We start from the raw sequence: 20,157 nt of genomic DNA on the forward strand, positions 1-20,157 counted from the left end.
CCTCGGGGCACCGTCCCCCAGCTCCCACCTTGGCCCACCATCCCCAGGGGCTCAGCCAGGTCCCAGCCCACCGGGCCATGTCACCTCCTGGCCTTTGCCAGCTAGCACCCATGGGTGCTGCCCAGGGATGCATCTGGTTAGCCTCCAAATAGGGGGCTGCACCCCCTCCCATGGGGTTCACCCACTTCGGTGGGGTGTTCTGTGGGTGCAGGGGGCACCCATGGGACCCCCACCTGCATGCCGGGGTCACCAAGGTGGGCTGTGAGCCCCGGCACACGGTGTGGGAGCTCCCACACCCCACTGGGGGTATTTTGGGGTCCCCAAACTTTTGGGGGGCTCAGAGGAGGGCTGGGGGCAGCAACTTGAACAAAGACAGGGACTCCACGGTGCGGAGCAGCCCAGGGTGGGGGGCCGGGGCGCGCGGGGGACGGTGGGTGCGGGAGAGGCCGTGGGCAGAGATGCGCGCGAGACAAAGCCGTGCTGCCGGCGGGGAGCCTCGGGAGCTCGTTACCGCTTAATATCGTGATTGATGAGCGCGAAAATAGACTTTTGCAGCAATCTGGAATAATCAGGTGGTTCTGGGCGTTAATTCGGGGGAGTTCAGCCCCCTGGGAGCATAACCGGAGGGGGCAGCGGAGGAGTCCAGCCTGCTCCGGAGCATTTTTTACCCCCTCCCTCCCCGGATGAATTAATAAAGCAATTAGTGCCGGACGAGGCGGCCGCACGCTTCATTCAGCATGGCCACACGATCAAGGCTGCGGTTCAGTTTGGTTGCCGGGGCCACACGCTCGGCCTCCCCCAGCCCCGGTAGCACCGGGCTCTGACGAGGGGGCTCTGGCGAGGGGGCTCGTGGCCGCGGCAGCCGCCGTCCCCCCCCGCCCGGCATGGCCGGTGACTCATGCCGGAGCAGCCGGCCGTGAGCAGAATGGCAACGGCCGCCCCGCCGCCTCCTTCCCTCGTCCCATTAATTTTCCCCCAAGATGCTGCACGGGAGAAAAATAAACACCCTGAGACGGGGGGGGGGGGCGGAAACGTGACTTGAAACGTCCCTGGACGGGTGGGAGAAGGGAAACTGAGGCACGGGGCTGGCCAGGATCATTGCCCTGAGAAGCAGCAGCTTTAATTAAAGCTGGTAAATCCTGCCAGCAGCTCCAGTCCCTCCGTGTCCCAGCTCCACAAGGTCCCCAGCAACCCCAGACCCCCCCGAACCCCCCCGAAGCACCCACAGGAGGTTATTTCAGCTGGACCCACGGGCCCAGGCCCCCACCCTGGGGTGCTAGGTCAGACCCGGCACCAAATATTCCCTGGGTCCCTCCTAGCCACGAGTCAGATGCAGCCGTCGGGGGGGAAAGTGGTTTAGTGCAGGCGGTGATGGCTGGGGGACAGGACGGGGAGGGTTGGGGACAGCGTGGTGGCACCCAGGGGTTGAGGGAGGACCTGGGGGTCCCGGCGCAGGGCGGTTCGAGGGGAAGGGGCACGCGAGGGCAGGGGTCAGTGCGAGGGGACCCTGCTGAGCAGGTTTTCCCGACACACCTCGCGGTAGGCGTTGCGGAGCAGGACGTAGGGGAAGCAGGTCTCCAGCATGTCCACCGTCAGGAAGGATGACTCCGCCACGATCTGAGAGAGGGGACACACAGAGCGTCAGCAGCCCACGCTTCTGCCTCAGTTTCCCCTTCCTTGCCAGAGAGGGGAGCTGGCCCCCAGCCCCTCCTCGGCAACGCCGGGTCCTCCCTCCCCGGATGGTTCCCGTGCCCCAGCTCCAGATTGAAATATTTGCATTTAAATTGTTTTTCAGTGAGGGCGAGCGCCCCCTGAATACCAATCCCGCCCCCGCCCCCCCCCCGTCTCGGCCAGCCCAGCCTCTCTCCAGGGGTGTCGGAGCTGGATCCGGCCCCCCAGGCCCAACCAGAGCTGGGCAAGGGCTGAGCACCCGGAGCCGGCTGGGGAGCAGCCTGGGCAGAGCTGGAGCCCTGCGGAGATGTGGAACTGGGATGTGCCCACTCAGGAGCACCCCACAGCCCACCCAGGAGCACCCCGGGGCCCCGCCGCCACTCACCAGATGCATGAGCAGGGAGATGGAGTCGCGGTTCCTGGCACGCAGCTTGTCCGTCTCCTGGCCCAGCTGCAGGAGGCTGACGGAGGCCAGCTAAGGGACGGATCCTGATCAGCGCTGGGGACGGCGCCCACCCCGGGAGGGTGCCCACCCCCCCTGCCAGGCACAGCTGTGGCCCCCGGCCGCTCTCACCAGCAGGAACTCCTTGAGGTGGGTCTCGATGTTCTTGTTGTGGACAGTGAAGAGGGCGGCCGACACGTGGATGATGGCCTTGGCCAGGCAGTGGATGTTGTTGTTATAGCCTGGGGACACGGGGAGGTTGGGGACACGGCGAGGTTGGGGACACGGGGAGGCTGGGACACGGGAGGGTGGGGACAGCACAGGGCCTCTGCTGTGCCCACCTCCCTTGGCACCAGCCCCGCCAGTCCTGGGGTACTGCTGGCCCCACCAACGCTCAGCCGTGGCTCCGGGGACATCGGAGGTCCCAGCACGCACAAGGTGTGACACCGGGGAACTGTGGTGTCAGGGGGACGCAGCCAGGACTGGGGACACAGGGACAAAGCTGCCAGGGACACAGCCGAGCCTCACCGTCCACCTCGGTGTTGTAGACGGACGCCGGGTCAGAGGCCAGCAGGGGCAGGGACACGGCCACAAAGACCAGGAGCAGGCAGGCCACCTTGTAGTCCTCCTCCGGGGACGAGCCGTCTGCCGGGGAGGGAGGTGACACTAGACGGTGGTCCAAGAGGGGACCCCGGGGGTCCCAGGAAGGTGACACAGGGTGGGGAAAGGTGAGCGGGGCTGGGGGTCCGTGGCAGGGTCACGGATCTCAAGGACAGCCCCCCGTGGTGGTACCCGTCTTGCTGCCAGCAAGGACGTTCACCAGCGCGGGGTCGATCTCGCAGGGGATCCCCGCGGCGGAGGCCAGCTCGAAGATGCTCAGGGTGACCTGGGGGGGGGACGACAGGGACGTCGCAGGCTCAGGGCTGGGGACACGGGGTGAAACGGGGCGCGGGAGACCACGCAATGCCACACGGTGCCAGGCAATGTCACGCAGTGCCCCGTAGCATCATGCGGTGCCACCCGACACGGTGGGTACGGGACAGCAGCGACCAGCCCTGCCTGGGGACAGCTGTCCCGAGCATGGGAGGTGCCACCCTGTCCCCGTCCCCCTCTGTGCCCACCTGGATGTCGGTGTCGGGGGTGACAACGTCTGTCAGACACTCGATGGGGCCCATCAGGAACGGGCAGTGGTGGGAGAAGACCTGCAGAGAGAAGGTGGATGCTCACAGGGCTCCTGCTGACCCCTCCCTAGGCGGTGGGGCCTGTGGGTGGGGGTCCCATGGGGCAGGAGACCCATGGGGTGGGGGGCACCCACCTCCCGCAGGCCCTGCTGGGCCATGGCGCGGAAGCTCAGGATCTCCCCGATGATGGTCATGCGCTTCAGGACGTTATCGGCCGCTGCGGGAGGAGAGGGGTCAGCGGTGACGTGCGTTTGCACACGCACATGCGTGTGTGTGTGTGTATGCACGCGCGTGTGCCAGCCCCACGCTCCCCCTCCATGTCCCCGCTTCCCCCCAAACTCACAGGTCAGCCGCGGCAGCAGAGCTGCCATCTGCTCGGGCTTGCAGGAGCTGGAGCGCAGCTGGACCAGCGTGTCCATGTTCTCGTTGACCAGCTTCTGCGGGGGACGTGGGGCTGGTGGCAGCGGGGACCGGGGTGTCCCGGCCACTCTGCCCCCCACTCCACACTGACCAGCAAGCCGCCAGCCCCCCCCCGACCGCAGCCCTGGCCCCCAGCCCTACCTTCAGCTCGGTGACCTGGGAGCCCACGTGCCACATGAGGTTGTCGCTGAGGAACTTCATGCCGTACGGCCCGATAAGCTCGGCCAGCGCCCGCATCTCTGCAGGGTGGGGGACAAGGATGGGGACATCAGCGGGGTCAGGGGGGTGACAATCCCCCCTCCCTGCAGCATCCTCCATCCCTTACCTGAGACATCGGAGAACTCGGCGGCGCTGAAAGGGGGCTCGCCCTCCCGGGGCACCGTGGTGAAAGCCTGCAGGGCAGGGGCCAGGACGATGGCCCCGGTGCTGGCCTGCCGCAGCAGGGCCTCCAGGTACCTGTGGACACCGAGCTGCTGCCACCATCCCACGCCGCAACCCACGGCACCGCCACCCACGGCGACCCACAGCACCGCGGGGCCACCTCCCACGAGGGAGGGAGGGAGGACGCCGGTCCCAGCGTGGCACCCACCAGTTGGTGTAGATGGTGGTGAGCGTCTGCTCGCCGGCGGCGTCACGGGGCTGCGTTTGCTGCAGAAGGACGTTGCGGATGATGCGCCCCGTGTCCAAGCCCACGAAATGCCCCAGCGACTGGATGAAGCTCACGTAGGCGCTCAGCCCCACCAGCACCTCCGAGGGCCGGGCCACCTCCTGCGTGGCCTGGCTGTAGCCGGCCATGGCCACGATGGCTCTGTGGGGACAAGAAGGGGCTGTCTGGAAGCTGTGGCCCAGTGTCCCCTCCCCGGCAGCACCCACGGCCCACCCTGGCCCCGCCGTGTCCCACGTCCCTGGCGCGGTCCCTACTTGGTGAAGCGTGTCTCCAGGTGGCTGCTGAGGTACTCGGCCGGCGTCACCGTGTGCTCGAAGACGGTGAAGTTTGGCACGTGGTTGAGGCTCAGGGACAGCTCGGCCAGCGTCAGGTGCAGCTTGTCCATGCTGGGGTGGGGGGGACAGGCGCCGTTAGCCACACCACAGCCCCATGGGGACAACCCCACAGTCGCGCCGTGCCCCCACTTCACACCATGCCCACACCCGAGGTCTGGTGGCCACCGCTCCCCACTAGCCCCCTGCCCACCCTCGCTAGCCACCCGGGCGGCTCTCACTTGGTGGTCAGGGTCCGGTCCTTCCTCTGGCTCTCGGCCCCCGGCTTGTCCCGCTCGGGCTCCCCCTTCTTGGCCGGCTGCTTCAGGGTCTTCTTGTTGCGGGCTTTGCTGACGGTGGAGGCGCAGTGCTTGGGCAGCAGCTGCCAGACATGGGCAGCGCGTTACCATGGGCCACGGCACCAAGGACAGCCCAACCAGGGCATCCAGGACCAGAGGTCACCGTCCCCAGGGTGGAACTGGGGACATGCCCTGCCAGATGTTCCCCCCGTGGCCTCTGCTGTGCCAAGGCTTTGGAGAACATGGAGGCCACGGAGGTCCTGGAGACCTGGAGGTCCCAAGGGACAAAGACACCACAGAGACCTCAGAGGACACGGAGACCCCAAAGACCACGGAGACTCTGGAAGCCACAACGGCCATAGAGGCCACAGAGACCCCAAAGGCCACAAAGACCATGGAAGCCACAGAGCCCATGGAGACCCCAAAGACTACAGAGATCCTGGAGACCCCAAAGACCCCGAAGGCCACAGAGATCCTGAAGGTGATGGAGATCCCAAAAGCCACAGAGACCTCGGAGGCGCGACCCTCACCTGCTCGCTGAGGTTGTGCTGCTCAGCGCAGGCGTCCATGATGCAGGCGCTGGCCTGCCGGGCCATCTCCTCCAGGAACTTGTTGCACATCCCCAGCGCTATGGCCTTCAGGTGGGGGTACTGCGGGGGGAAAGCCACGGCACCGTCACGGCACGTGGCACACGGCAGCGTCTGCGGCGTGCCACCAGCTGCCTCGAGGCCATGAGGCTGCCGTTGTCCCCTACCCACATGTGGTAGGAGCAGCCAGCCACGGTGTCCCTGCATCCCCCATGTCCCCCCGGGTAGCGGAACCCACCTCCTCCGGGCACATGGGGTGGACGCAGTGGGAGAAGTGGCCGCAGAGCAGAGGGAAGGCGATGCTGTAGCGCAGCATCGAGGGCTCTTCCATCGTCGCCAAAAACATCTTCTCCACGGGACGAGGGTAGAAACTGCAGGGGTGGGGGCAGAAGAAGGGGGCAGGGAGGGCAGGAAGGGGATTCGTCTCTCTGGACACGCCGTTCCTGCGCCACACGTGTGTCGTCCCTGTCCCCACGTCCCTGTGTATGTCACCCAACCTCTCCCATGGGTGACACTTCCATCCCTTCCCACACCCGTCACGTTTCCATGCGTGCTGGGGTGCAGGACGTGGCTCAAAGACCCCCAACCATGGTGAACCCCCCCGTGACTGTGGGGAAACTGAGGCAGAGCAGGTTCCTGTACTCACCAGAGGTCGGAGAGGTCGGAGGCCTCGGCCAGCAGCTCCTCCAGGGAGTCGAGCAGTTTGGTGTGGAAGATGATGAGGTTCATGACGCGACCCACGTCCGGGTTGGAGCCCAGTGGCAGCGAGGCCTTGGCCACACTGGTGTAGGCCTGGGGGGACAGCGCGCTCGGGGACAGGGCAGGGGAAGAGGATGAGGACAAGGACAGGGATGGGGACAGTAATAGGGAAGGGGATGGGGACAGGGATGGGGAGAGAGGAAGGAGATTGGCACAGGGATGGGAACAAGGACGGGGATTGGGATGGGGACAGGGACAAGGACAGGGACAGGGATAGGGACAGCACCTGCAGCCGGAACCAGTCCAGGCGCAGCGGTGTGAAATCAAACTGCTCCTTGACATCAGCTGCGGGGAAACAGAACCGTGGGGAGACTTGGCCATGGGGAGAGGGCTGAGGGCAGTGTCAGTCTGGGGGTGCTAATTTGGAGGTACTGGTCCAGGGGGGGCCAGTCTGGGGTGGCAGTGCCCACCCACAGGACCCCCAGGAGCTGCCATCTCCCCACTGTCCCCTCAAGCCCGTGCCTGGGTGCCCAGCGTGGTCCAGGACTGCTGCAGGGCTCCCGGGGAGGGGGTACGTCAGTTCCCAGGGGGGACACGGACCATACCTTCCTTGACGGAGAGAGCCGAGAGGGAGCTGACAAAGGACGACAGGATGATGGACTCCTCCTCGGGGCACACGGAGAGGTTCTGCAGGGCCGGGGATGGGGACAGGATGAGGGACAGCCAGGATAGGGCGCAGGGGACACGGAAAGGCCCAACGGAGGACACAGGTCAGCCCCTGCCAGTGCCCTGCGGTACCTGGATGACTTCGCTGAGCACCAGGGCGTCGAAGCGGGCGAGGTACTGGACGTGGTAGCGTTGCAGCACCCTGACCTGCCGCCGCACCAGGCTCCGCAGCTGCTCCATGAGAAAAAGCAGCTCTGCGATGTAGCTGCCGCCAGAGCCGCCGGTCAGAGCCTGTGCCCGCCAAACCCCGCCGGTACCAGCCGTGCCTACGGCACCCCAGCGTTTCCCCAGGGCAGCCCCCACCGTGAGACCGGCCTGCCCACTGCTGGGGGTGCCCCCCGTGGGCACGGATCCCCCCTGCCCGGCACCGGTGCCCACATGCCATGCCTACCTGTCAGCGAAGTCCTCGGGCGTCTTGGTCTTGGTGACATGCTCAGCGTGCCGCACAAGCCAGCTCACCTCGTCCCGGCAGAAGGAGAGCGCCATGAAGACGAAGAGGGCCTGGGCAGAGCGGGAGTTAGAGGGCACCAGGCACTGCCACCGGGCTGGCACCGATGGCCCAGGGCACTGCCACCACATGGCACCGGGCTGGCACCCCCACCCACAGACCCTCCCTGCACCCATTTCACATCTCCACGCACACGCAGAGCCCCACCACCCAGCCCCTTGCACCCAAACCCTGCACCCACACACCCCCTGCACCCAAAACATGCATCCACACATCCCCTGCACCCCAAATCCTGCACCCACGCACCCCCTGCACCCTGAATCCTGCCCCTTGCCCCCGTGCTCACCTTGGGTCCCAGCAGCCCGGGCTGATCCTCCAGCAGCGCCTCCAGCTCCCGCACGGCCCCGCGCAGGTACGCCCGCCGGCCCCGGTGCAGGGAGCCGCTGCCGGGGGGGGGGACGGTCACGGTGAGGGTCGGGGTCAGGGCCACCCAACCAACCCCCCCAGTCACTCCACTCACCCAGTGGGGACATCACAGGCACCACGTGGCAAAGGTGGGGGCTGTGGCACAGGGCCAGTGCGGACCCGATCGGGGCACCCCAGCCACCCCCCAGGGTGCTGGCACCCCCAGGAGACTCTGGGACCCCCCCAGCTCTCTGGGACTCATGGGACCCCCAGGATCCTCCAATCCTTTGGGATGCCCTGAGACCTCCCGGCTCCCCAGGACCCCTGGGACCCTCCCCAGTCCCCCCAGACCTGCTGTCCCCCCTCCAAGTCCCCAACCTGTGAGCCACGGCGTGTTCCTTGCACTCCTTGAGATCGGCCACTCGCTTCCCGTAGCTGCGAGAGAGTCACGGCCGCGCGGTGCCAGGCACGGCACTCAGCACGGCACCCAGGAGAGCCCCTGGCACCCCACAGAGCCCCTGGCACAGCCCCCAGCCCCTGGCACCCAGCACAACTTCCTGGCACCCTGCGAAGTCTCCTGGCACCCGGCGCAGCCCCTGGCACCCAACAGAGTTGTTGGCAGAACCCCCAGCCCCTGGCATCCACCGCGGCATCCCCCTGGCACCCTCCACGGCCCCGGCGCTGGCACGGCCGTTACCCTTTGAGGCTGCTGAACAGTTCCTCGGTGACCTTGTGGACCTGGAGGGCCTCGTCGCGGAGGAGAGTGATGTAGAGCGAGCCCTGCAGTGCCAGCCGCCACAGCTCCAGGCACTGTGGGGACGAGGCCAGCGCCCCCGGGCACACCAGGAACCCCACTGCGGGCACAACCATCAGGCAGGCAGGGGCTGCCCGCGCTGCCGGCCCCGCAGCAGGCACGGGGATGGCCCCAAACCGGGAGCCAGGCTGCCCGCGTGGGGCTGGGGACCCGCAAGCACCGCAAGGACTCACTGAGGATCCAGCGCTCCATCACCTCCAGGGACAGGTACTCACAGGCCATCTGGGGACACAGGTGTCACCGTGTCACCGCCCTCAGCCCTCTCGAAGCCTCCTCCCGGGACCCGTCCCGGTCCCTGCGGTGCGGTGGCACTCACGGTGTCGGAGCTGGCGGGGCTGAGCATGGTGCCGGCGGTGCTGAGCAGGCTGAGGAGCTGGTCGCTGCGCCACTGCTCGGCCCCCTGGTTCCTCCGGGCGAAGAGGAAATAGAGGGACAGGAGGGCGCTGGTGACAGCCTGGGGGACAGGGGGACATCAAGGGGTGGCTGTGGGGTGGATCGGGGCAGGATGCAGCCCTGCTGGCTCACAGGACCCTCAGGAGCTCCCATCCCACCTTGGTGTGCGGCCCAAATTCCTCCGTCAGCTTCTTGAGGGGGTGGTCATACTCCAGCACCATCTGTCCCAGGCGGGTGAAGCTGGGGTCACTGCGGGGACGGTGGCATGGGGGTCAGGGATGGTCCTCAGGGCCAGCCCCAGTGGGGACAGTCCGCGGGGACAGCCTCGGTGAGGCCATCCGACCCACCTGGTGCCGTGGCTCATCTCGTGGGCGCAGTGGTACATGCCGATGAGCAGCCGGCGGTCCTCAGTGCGGGCCAGCAGCAGGACGAGGGACACGTAGGTGACAACCAGGTCCAGGTAGCTCTTGGTGAAGTCGTAGTTGACGTGCTGGGGAGGGGACAGCTGTGAGCACATGGGCACAGCCGTGACACCCTCAAAATACCCCCCGGGGCACCCCCCACTCACGATGTCAAAGAAGCACTGGCTAGCGTCGATGGTGTTCAACAACTCGTAGACGTGGTCCTGGCAGGGAGGGGACAAGGGGCTGTGTCACTGCTGTCCCCGCCAAGGTCTGAAATGCCACCGCTGCCCCCCAGCACCCTGCTCTGCCCCCCGCCACACGCCCCAGCTCACCCTGAACTCCAGGACATCCAGGAAGGACTGGTAGAAGGGTCCCAGCGCCCGGGCGATGTCCCCCTTGTCCTTGTGCACTGGTCCCAAGTGTTGCTGCAAAGGGACAAAGGGGACACTCAGGGTGGGGTGTCACGGGGGGGACACCCAGGCTGGGGTGACATGGGAGCAAGGAGTGGCAGGATGACCAAGGGAGAGGGATGGAGGGGAAGCCAGGTGGTGGTGACACAAGGTGAGGTGACACGGACCAGGGTGACACGTGGGGGACAGTGTGGACACCGGATGGTGGGACAACGCAGGGTGGGGATGGTGAGGACACTGGAGGTGGGGTGACACAGGGTTGGGGACAGAGCTGACGTCCAGGTAGGGCTGACATGGGATGGGGAGGCACAGGGGGTTGGGGACAGAGGGGACACCCCGGTCCTTCACCGTGCTGCTCCGCACGTCCAAGTGAGGAAATTTCTTGTTGATGAACTTGACGGAGGACTCCATGGCCTTGTCACTGAGGAAGGGTGGCCGCGTCTTGGGGTCGGAGCAGGTCTGCGGGGATCCCCTCAGCGTCAGACCCCCCCAAAAATCCCCTCTTGGGCTCAACCCCCCCATCAGAACCCACCTCGTGATCCCACCACCCCATTTCTTCACAACCCTCGTTCCAGGAAGAACCCAGGCTCTTCCCCAGTAGACGGGGTGGGGTACCCCAATGTCCTGTACCCCAACCCGTCCCCCTCAGGGGTCCCAGGCACCCAGCCCCACCCCCACCCCGCACCCACCTTCTTGATGTTGTAGATGCGGACGAGGACACCCCGTCCCCGGTCATTGAGGATCGTCAGCTTCTCGGCGAACTTGTTCTGGTAGACGGAGGGCAGCGACATGGCAGCGATGTGGTCAGGAGGGGGCCACCCTGTGTCCCCCACAGTCCCCGATCGGGCCCCAATACCCAACTTCCCCTTCCTGGGCTTCCTGGGCTGGGCCCTGAGCTGGGGCCACCGCCACGTGACATCGCTGCCACCACCCCGTGACACCGCCAGCGCCTGACGCCATGGCTGTGTGACATCACGGCCATGTAGGTCTGGCCGTGGCCGTGCCATGCTGGCCGTGGCCCGATGATGACATCATCCATGGCCTGATGACACCGTCCATGGCCATATGACACCAGCTGTGGCAGGTGACACCGTCACAGCCGGGTTTGTGCTGGCTACAGCCATATAGCACCAGTCCCAGCCGTGTTACATTCACCAGGACCATATAGCGCCGGGTGTCACCACGTGACGCTGGCCGCAGCCAGGTAACATATGGCACCAGCCACGGCCCTACACCAGCACCCAGGACCCTACACCGCCAACCGCGACCCATATAACAGCACCCAGGTCCGTATAACACCATGCAAGGCCCTATAACAGCACCCAGGGTCCATACAAGACAATCCAGGCCCATATACCACCACCGGGGCCCATATACAACTTCCTAGGCCCGTGTAACGTGGCTCAGAGCCCATATAACACAACCCAGGCCCATATAGCACTGCCCAGGGCCCATATAGCACAGCCCACGGCCCATATAGGACAGCCCAGGGCTCATATAGCACTGCTCAGGGTCCATATAGCACTGCTCAGGGTCCATATAGCACAGCCCAGGGCCCATATAGCACTGCTCAGGGTCCATATAGCACAGCCCAGGGCCCATATAGCACTGCCCAGGGCTCATATAGCACAGCCCAGGGCTCATATAGCACTGCCCAGGGCTCATATAGCACTGCTCAGGGCTCATATAGGACAGCCCAGGGCCCATATAGCACAGCCCAGGGCCCATATAGCACTGCCCAGGGCTCATATAGCACAGCCCAGGGCTCATATAGCACAGCCCAGGGCCCATATAGGACAGCCCAGGGCCGATATAGCACAGCCCAGGGCTCATATAACACAACCCAGGGCTCACATAGCACTGCTCAGGGTCCATATAGCACAGCCCAGGGCCCATATAGCACTGCCCAGCGCCCATATAACATCACCTGGGTTCACGTAGCACCACCCATGGCCCACATAACATTGTTTGCGCCCATATAGCGCAGCCCGCGGTCCATATAGCACAACCCAGGGCTCATATAACATTGTCTGGGCTCATATAGCACTACCTGGGGCTCCTATAGCACCGCTCAGGGCCCATATAACATTGTCTGGGCTCATATAACACCTCCTGGGGCCCGTGTAACGCTGCTTGGGCTCCCAGAGCACCGCCCGGGCCTACCCAGCCGCGCTACGGGCGCCCCGCGGCGGCCGGCCGGCAGGCCCCGTTGCCATGGCGACAGCGGAGCGCGGCGGGCCCCCCCCGCAGGCTTCACCGGAAGCTAGGCCCCGTTGCCGTGGCGACGCGGCGCCGCGCGAGGCCCGTTGGGAGTCTGTTGCGCCGAGCGGCCGGGCAGGGCCCGGGCCTGTGCCCAGCCATGGACCCCGAGGCGCTCGTCCAGTGTCCCTACGACAAGAGTCACCAGGTCCGGGTGTCCCGGCTGCCCTACCACCTCGTCAAGTGCCAGCGGGTGAGCGGGGACCGGGATTGGGGCCTGCTGGGGGCCGGGGCCTGCTGGGGGCCGGGGCCTGGGGCCTGCTGGGGGTCGGGGCCTCCTGGAGGCCGGGGCCTGCTGGGGGCCGGAGTTGGGGCTTACGGGGAGCCAGGGCTGAGGCTTGCAGGTGGTGGAGGCCTGCTGGGGGCCAGGGGTCAGCCAGGGCTGAGGCAGAGGCCCCCCCAGCCCCCAACCCAGCGCCTCTCGCCTCTCCTCGGCCCCCCCCCAGAACAACCCACGGGTGGCCCGCACGCTTGCCACCTGCCCCTTCAACGCCAGGCATAGGGTGCCCCAGGCCGAGCTGCGGAGCCACGTCATCTCCTGTCCCGACAAGCGCCAGCCCGACCTCCCCCACGGTACAGCGTGGCCCTGCCACTCCCCGCCACCCCGGCGGCCATGCTCACCTGTGTCCCCCCTGCAACTGTCCCCTCTGTTCCCGCAGAGATGGGTGCACCCCTCAACAATGGGCTGAAGCAACCAGAGGTCCCCACGGCCTGGCAGGGCCCCCCGTGTCAGGAGGACTGGGAGGCTGGTGAGTGTCCCTGGGGTGCCAAGCAGTGGTCCCCACCACAGTGTCACCCCAAAGCTGGCACATCCCTGTCCCCTCACTCTTTGCAGAGCTGGAGGACCTTGAGGACCCCCCGCCGTTCATCCTCCACGTCAGGACGAATGACCTGCTCCTCCCGTGCGACAGGTAGGAACCCGCAGGGCCGGGGACGCCCCCTCCCTGGGTGCCCACAGATGGATGGGCCCCCCCCTCCCCCTCAGGGTGCTGCCCACACTGACACCCCTGATCCTCTCTCGCCCCCCCAGCTCTGCCCCAGCAGCACCCACAAGCCATAGCGGAAGCAAGGGGGCCACAGGACACCCCGCGGTGGGTGCACGGTGGCAGGCACAGGAGGGACCGCGGACGGTGGCGGCAGGACCGGGGCGGTGCCCGTCTCTCCCCCAGACCCAGGGGGATCGTGGTCCCGGGGGGGGTGGTGACCCCTCGGGTGCTGCTGTGGGGGGTGATTGTACCCACGGGTTTTAAATGCATGTTGGAAATACGCTGCCTGCGAGTGTGTGTGGTGTCCCGTCACGGAGTGGGGGGAACACGGGGGGGGACACCCTGTGGGGTGGGGACCGGGCCACCCCCACGGGACAGAGGCTGGGGATACCCACGGGATGGGGACGGGGACACCCCAGGGTTGGGGACCCAGGGGACCCCGGCGTGGGTCCAGGGGCTCCCAGCGTGCTCTGCGCTGGCCCCACCCCTCGGGACAGATGGGAGGGGGTGGGGCCTGGTGCCCCACTCGGGGTGGGGGTGGGGGCTGCAACCCCATGGGGGGTGCGGGGGGCAACAGCTCCAGTGCACGGCGGGACCTCGGCCCCCGGCCTGTCCGTGTCCCCATAACCCCTGTGTCCCTGTCACCTCCCCAATGTGTCTTCACCCCCCCAGTGCGTCCCCATAACCCGTGTGTTCCTGTCACCCCCCAAATGTGTACTCAGCCCCCCCCAGTGCGTCCCCATAACCCCTGTGTCCCTGTCACCCCCCCCAGTGCGTCCTTACCCCCCCCAGTGTGTCCCCATAACCCCTGTGTCCCTGTCACCCTCCCAGTTTATCCCTGCCCCTCACCCATGTCCCTGTATCCCCCCCAGTGTGTCCCTGTCACCCCCTGGGCAGCCCATGTCCCTGTCACCCCCCCAGCACCCCCTCGCCCCCCCAGCGCCCCCCTCACGCCGTCCCCAACCACCCCTAAACTCGGGCTCTGACGTGAACAGCGATGAAGAGGACGACCGTGACCGAACCGGCTCAAGGTGACCCCAAACCCTCCCCAGTCCCGGTGCCTGGGGGGCTCCTGTGTCCCCCCCAGGACACCAGATCCCCCCCTGTCCCTGTCCCTCCCCCACCACACCAGGCATTTCCAGGCGGGCGCTGCCCAGATTTTGGGCTGGGGGGGGACTATTTTAGTGCCTCTTGCGCAACGTGGGCGCCTCCTGCTCAGGCCGTGTCCCAGGGCCGTGGGTTCCCCGCCCGGGGGGGGCAGCCGGGGAAGCCTCATTAACCCCCCACCCCGTGCATTCCTCCAAAAAATGTGTCACGCTGTCCCCGTCCCCCCCCTGCCAGCCTGGCGGTGACACACACCCGTCACACCCAGACTGCCCTCAACCCCAGGAACGGGGGGGATCCCCCAATCCTTCCCCCCCTGCACACCCCCCCTAATTCCTTCTCCCTTTCTCCTTCCAGCCAGATGTCTCCGGGTGCGGGGGGACCCCACGGAGCCCCCGCCGCGCCGGGAGATGAGGAGGCCGACGGATTTGGGGCGGTACGTGTGGAAACGGGAACGCGTGTGTCACGCCGGGCTCCCTGCCCGCCCCGTCGCCGCCGTTCGCTCCCCAGCCTCTTCCAACACCCCGTCATCCAAGGCAGGCGGCGGGGACCCCGCGGGGCTGAGTTTGGGGGGGGGAAAACCTCCTCTTTTTGATTTTTTTTTTTAAAAAAACCCCTTTTCCAGCGGTTCACGGGGAGGTCAGATATATATCTTTCCCCGTCCGGCGGCGGGGAGGGGGGGGGAGCGCGCAGGCGGGGTTGTGTCGGTCCCTCCTGGCCGGGCAGAGGAGGAGTGATCTGGTGTTGCAATTAATTCCTCCCTCGCCAGCGCCAGAATTGCAGCTGCAGAGCGGTTTTTATGCGACTAATAACTCCCGTTAACGTACATCTGGCAGGAGCCGCACATCCTGGGCTCGGCCCATCTGGGAGACGCTTTTCCTCCCTCCATCTCCAATCCGGAGGCCGAACACGAATCGTCTAGCGGCGACCGCTCCTTCCTCGGGCTTTAACCTGCCAAGCGCTAACCTTCGCCCGAGGCTGCCTTTTTTTTTTTTTTCTTTCTTTTTTTTTTTCCTCCTAGACATGTTTTAAACCCGTTTATTACATTTACGGAGGGGGATTTTATCCCCCCGTAGCTCGATGCGGAGAATCGGGATTTCTCTCCAGCGCATCCTCCCCGGCCTCAAATCCCCGTCCCCGCGTGGAGCCCGTTCTTCCGCTGCGGTGCCGGCGTCCCCTCCGACGTTTTTTCCCCCGCGCGCTGCCCTGCCCGTTGCTGCCTGCCCTTGCCTGCAGGTGGAAAGCCATCCGAATCCCTTCCTGCTCCGTAAGGGTTAAGGAGGAATTTCTCCGGCTTTGTTGCTTCGCTTTATTTTAAAGCGTCTGACTGCTTCGGCTTTGCCTGACATCTCTCCCCTGTGGTTTCCAGAGCAGTTTCATGTGTGCTTCGAACCGTGCCAACAACGGCCTTGCAACACTTGCCGGGAGTTTTTCCTCGGAGGGTGGATCCGGCCGGGTAGGTTGGAGGGCTGGCTCTTCATCCCTGAGCCGGATGGGAAACGACAGGCGTTTCCCCCCCCACACTTTTTTTTTTTTTTTTTTTTTCCACCTATTTTGCTGTTATTTTTCTCTCCTCGAGAGCAACGGCAGATCCCGGAGAGCTGGAGCCGTCGGGTTTTCCCACTCGACGGGGACGTGAGGAGATGAGGAGGGAGAGTCGGGGGCGGTTTTTTATTTTGGTGGCGGTGCCGATACGTGCCGTGGCACCGCTGTGTTTCGGCGACGGCGGCTCCTGCCTCCCACCCTGCTCCAGGAGCTTCTCCGCGCTACGTTTTTGGGGAGATTTTACACCTTTTTGGCCTTGCCCCACGCGCTTAAACCATTTCTCCCCATTCTGTTCCACGCAGCGATGAAACGCCCCGTGTGCGCCCACCTTTACACGGCTCCCAAAGCCCCAGGGACTGAAACCCCCCCCCGTACCGGCAAAAAAAAAACCCCTATTTACTGTCAAATTATGTCTGAAAGTGGCAGGAAAAGGAAGAGGGCAGGAACCAGCGAGCGTCTGGCAAATGGCAGCACCAAAGCCCCGGCTCAACGGGTGCTTTGAAGTCACCGGGGTGGGAGCCGCAGCCGGGGAGGGGGGATGCCCTGGCGGGAATCGCTCCCGGTGAAACCATTTTGGGGCGGTTTTACACCTTTTATTTTTTTTTTTTTTTTTTCCTTTTTTTATCTCCGCAGCTCATTGGGATTCCTCCCTCCCGCTGAGGTTTGGATCTCGATACCGGCTCGGGGATGGATCCTGCCCCGGAGCGGGCATCTCCACCGGCGGCCGGGCTCCGCAGGGCGAGCGGGACTCGTTACGGCAGGAAAATAGGTGGAAAAACAACAACTGCCCAGAAACGGCGGGGCCGGGTGAAGGGCTGAGCAGTGGCCGGCCCCCACGTCGTCGCACGAGCACTAAAATTGTCGTTTCTGGCCTCAAATCACACCCTGTGATTGATTCTGGGTTATCACAGCCACGTTTTGGGGTGGTTTACTCAATATCGGGGCGCTGAAAAGGGTCAAAAAGGGGGTGGGAGCTCAGGGAGGGGGGGTGTCCCCCCACGCTGCCTCGGAGCAGGGGGCGACTGGGCAGAAATGGGAGGGGGGGGGGAATGGTCCCTGGGCCCCCAGCCAGCCCCCACCCGCACCCCTGTGTGTGCGTGAGCGCACACGCGTGTGGCAGGTGTGCACGTGTATAAGGAGGGGTGTGCACGACACACGCGTGCCGTGGGTCCCCGTGTTCCTTTCCCCATGTTCCTGTCCCTGCGTTCCCCACGGGCTCTGCCCGGCAACGCGCACACGCTTACGCACACTTACACACGCTTACGCACGCGTGTGTGCACAACCAGCCTCAGCCCTGCAGCGTCCACGGCGGCCCCAGGGCCGGCTGTGCCACAAGAACACGCGTGTGTCGGCCGCGGCAGTGCCACCTCTGCTCCCCGCCCGTGTCGTGTGTCCCCCCCCGTGTCCCGTTCCCCCCCCGTACCCCCCCCCGGCGCAGGGGCCCCCCGGGGCTGGCCGGGTGCCCGGCTCCCCAACGCCTGCAGCCTCCAGCGCCTTTTTGGGAAGCAGCCGGCGCGTGGGGCCGCATCCGCGCCCGTCCCCGGGCTCCGCGCCAACCCCGAGGCGTCACGCCAGCGCCCGCGCCCCCCGCTCAGGGAAACTGAGGCCGGGCACCCACCGGGCCACCCGGGGTGTCCCACCCACGCCCCCCCCACCTTTCCCCCCCCCCCCCCCCCCACCAGGCTGCCCCGGTGTCACCAGCACCCACCTCCCGCACCCATTGGGGTGGCCCGGTGTCACCCTCTGTCCCCCCCCAACCCATGGGGGTGGCCACCCCCGCAGCCCCAGGCGCTGCCCCAGCCGGGGGGGGCCGGGGGGGTGACGTGGCCCCGTCGCCGGCCCAGGCTATATAGGGGCTGGCGGTGGCGGTGAGTCAGGCCTGGGGCCCCCCCCGGCACCCCCCCGGTGACTCAGGGACGCTCCCCGGCACCGGCGCTGGCCATACTTAGCCGGGAGCACCAGAACCCTGACCCCGGTGTCGGCACCCCCCCACCCGGGGTGGGGCCGTGGGAGTGGGGGGAGCCGTGGGGTGTCCCTGGGTTGGAGACCGCTGGGTGGGGGTGGGGGGTGACACTCGTGGGGTGTCCCAGGGGTGGAGATCATGGGGATGGCACCCGTGGGAATAAGGGGGCTGGGGAACGACACAGAGCGTGGGGGAAACTGAGGCACGAGTGGGGCAGCCTGTGGCCACGGGGACGGGACGTGGGGTGAGTGTGCGCAAGGGGACGGGGCCAGGACACACGCGCGTGCCCCGACGCCGTCCCCACGCGCGTGTGTGCATGAGGGGACGGCGTCGGGGCACGCGCGTGTGTGCGCACGAGGGGACGGTGTCAGGCCACGCGCGTGTGCACGAGGGGACGGTGTAATGCCACACGCTTGTGCGTGAGGGTGGTGCCCGCACAGGGCCAGGCGTGCGAGGCCGTGCAAGGGCAGGAAGGGCCCCGGCGCCAGCTCATTGTTTGCCGCCCGCCCATCACTTCCCCCCCCCAACCCCCCCTCCCCGGCCACGGAAACGTCCCCATTGTCCCCACGGGCACCGTACCCACGGGGGGCACAAGCACCCCTGTACCCACACCCGTGTGCAAACTCCCACCCACCCACCCTGTGGGGGAGCACCCATCACAGGGGTGTCCGGGCCTGGGTGGGGGGGGAGTGCAAGGGCCTGGGACCCCCCCCCAAGCCCCCCGAGCCCCCCGGCCCAGCTGCGGCGGGCGCCATTGCATCAGCGGCGCAGGAATGCGGCCGGCCCCACGGCAGGCGTGCGAGGCCCCCGGCCCCCCGCGCACGCCCCCCCCGGCCCCTCGCACGCCCGGGCACCCGCCTCGCACGGGGAGGGGGTGGGAGGACGGTGAGGAGGGGGATCCCACCCGGGACGGGGGGTCCCACCCTTTGCACGAGCACATGGAGGGCCGGGCAGCGTTTGCACGCGTGGAGGGACGCAGCGAGCAGGAAGCGTTTGCACGCCCGGGGTGGAGGGAGAGGTTGAGCGTGTGCTAGTTGCACGCTCGCATGCTAGGAGATGGTGGAGGTGCAGCGTGTGCACGCTTTGGGGGGGGGGGGGAGAGCTGAGCGTGCACCGTTTGCACGCTCGTGTGGAACGAAAGCCTCTGCGCGCACCATTTGCACGCTCACGTGGAGAGAGGAAAGGTGCTGCGGGGAGCACGTGGGGGGCACCACCACCTCTCGCACACCCTCGCACGTGGGCTCCGTGCTGGATCCCGGGGTGTTGGTGTGCCCCCCCCACCCGTGTCCCCCCCGTCCCCCCCGCGCAGCCGCGTGGGAACAGCTCCAGCTCCAGCGCCGTTTCCGTCGTTTCCTTCCAGGAAGCGGCAGCCGGATCCGGCCCCCCCCCCATGTCCCCTTCCTCCCTGCCGTGTCCCCTTCCTCCCCCCCATGTCCCCTTCCCCCCCGCCACCGTCCCCAGCCCTGCGACCCCCCCCAACCTCACCCCACTCATGTCCCCCGTGTCCCCACCGCTCCTCCCCAGTGTTCTGTTCCCCCCTATCTCCCCCGGTGTCCCACTGGTGTCCTGTGTCCCCTGGTGTCCCGTGTCCCCACATGTACCCCCATGTCCTCCTGTGCCTGTCCCACCCAGGTCCCCCCACGGCTCCTCCTGTGTCCCTTTGTCCCCTCAGTGTCCCAGTACCCTCAGTACCCCCAGTGTCCCAGCGTGCCCTGCTGTCCTGTCCCCCCACCGTGTCCCCCATGTCCTGCGTCCCCTCATCCCCCCGTTGTCCCGGTACCCCCCAGTGTCCTGCCCACCATGTCCCTGGGGTCTCACCCCTTCTGTCCCAGTCCCCTCACTGGTGTCCTGTGTCCCCTTGTCCCCCCCAGCGTCCCATTGCCACCTGGGCCCCATCTCCCCTGGTCACTTGGTGTCCCCACAGCGTCCCAATCCCCCCCCCGGTGTGTCCCCAGTGTCCCTGTTCCTGATGTCACCGTCCGTCCCAGTGTCCCAGTCCTCCTCGTGTGTCCTGGTCGCCAGTGTCCCTGTTCCCAGTGTCCTGGTCCCCTTGAGCATCCCAGTCCCCAGTGCCCCATTCCCGGTGTTCTGGTCTCACCAGTGTCCCCCCAGTGTCCCAGTTCCCCTTGGGTGTCCTGATGCCCGGTGTCCCTGTTCCCAGTGTCCTGGTGCCCCTTGAGTGATCTGATCCCCAGTATCCAGTGTCCTGGGGTCCCTCGGGTGTCCCTGTCCCCAGTGTCCCGGTGCCCTCGGGGTGTCCTGGTGCCCCCATCCCTGATGTTCTGGTGCCTCGGGGTGTCCCAGTGTTCCCTGGGTGTCCCAGTCCCTGATGTCCCGGTGCCCCTGGGGTGTCCTGGTGCCCCTGAGTGTCCCCATCCCTGATGTCCTGGTGCCCCCGGAGTGTCCTGGTGCCCCCAAGTGTC

General features: G+C 66.5%; 2 protein-coding genes across 2 annotated transcripts; one reads left to right on the top strand and one right to left on the bottom strand.

The window, feature by feature from the left end:
- Positions 1 to 1,341: 1,341 nt before the first annotated feature.
- On the bottom strand, positions 1,342 to 10,769 carry NCKAP1L (NCK associated protein 1 like). The gene is made up of 31 exons (XM_054807249.1): positions 10,567 to 10,769; positions 10,226 to 10,336; positions 9,800 to 9,892; positions 9,632 to 9,688; positions 9,411 to 9,553; positions 9,222 to 9,312; positions 8,987 to 9,124; positions 8,844 to 8,892; positions 8,554 to 8,710; positions 8,235 to 8,291; positions 7,798 to 7,894; positions 7,395 to 7,504; positions 7,076 to 7,208; positions 6,883 to 6,964; positions 6,564 to 6,622; positions 6,225 to 6,370; positions 5,817 to 5,949; positions 5,522 to 5,641; positions 4,935 to 5,074; positions 4,636 to 4,767; positions 4,304 to 4,522; positions 4,040 to 4,170; positions 3,856 to 3,953; positions 3,638 to 3,731; positions 3,429 to 3,511; positions 3,235 to 3,315; positions 2,906 to 2,999; positions 2,642 to 2,758; positions 2,246 to 2,355; positions 2,057 to 2,146; positions 1,342 to 1,617 (listed from the first exon to the last, which is right to left on the bottom strand). The coding sequence occupies exons 1-31, from the start codon at positions 10,666 to 10,668 to the stop codon at positions 1,492 to 1,494; spliced, it is 3,393 nt and encodes a 1,130-aa protein (XP_054663224.1). The 5' UTR covers positions 10,669 to 10,769; the 3' UTR covers positions 1,342 to 1,491.
- A 1,379-nt stretch (positions 10,770 to 12,148) lies between these two features.
- GTSF1 (gametocyte specific factor 1) lies at positions 12,149 to 16,721 on the top strand. Its single transcript, XM_054806812.1, has 10 exons — positions 12,149 to 12,329; positions 12,583 to 12,709; positions 12,796 to 12,885; positions 12,972 to 13,047; positions 13,167 to 13,227; positions 14,044 to 14,153; positions 14,588 to 14,662; positions 15,303 to 15,493; positions 15,596 to 15,682; positions 16,405 to 16,721. Exons 1-10 carry the CDS (start codon positions 12,237 to 12,239, stop codon positions 16,719 to 16,721), a joined length of 1,227 nt encoding a protein of 408 aa, XP_054662787.1. The 5' UTR covers positions 12,149 to 12,236.
- The last annotated feature ends 3,436 nt before the right edge of the window (positions 16,722 to 20,157 follow it).

This window comes from Grus americana, chromosome 31, assembly GCF_028858705.1.
Source record: "Grus americana isolate bGruAme1 chromosome 31, bGruAme1.mat, whole genome shotgun sequence".
NCBI classification, from domain to species: Eukaryota; Metazoa; Chordata; class Aves; order Gruiformes; family Gruidae; genus Grus; species Grus americana.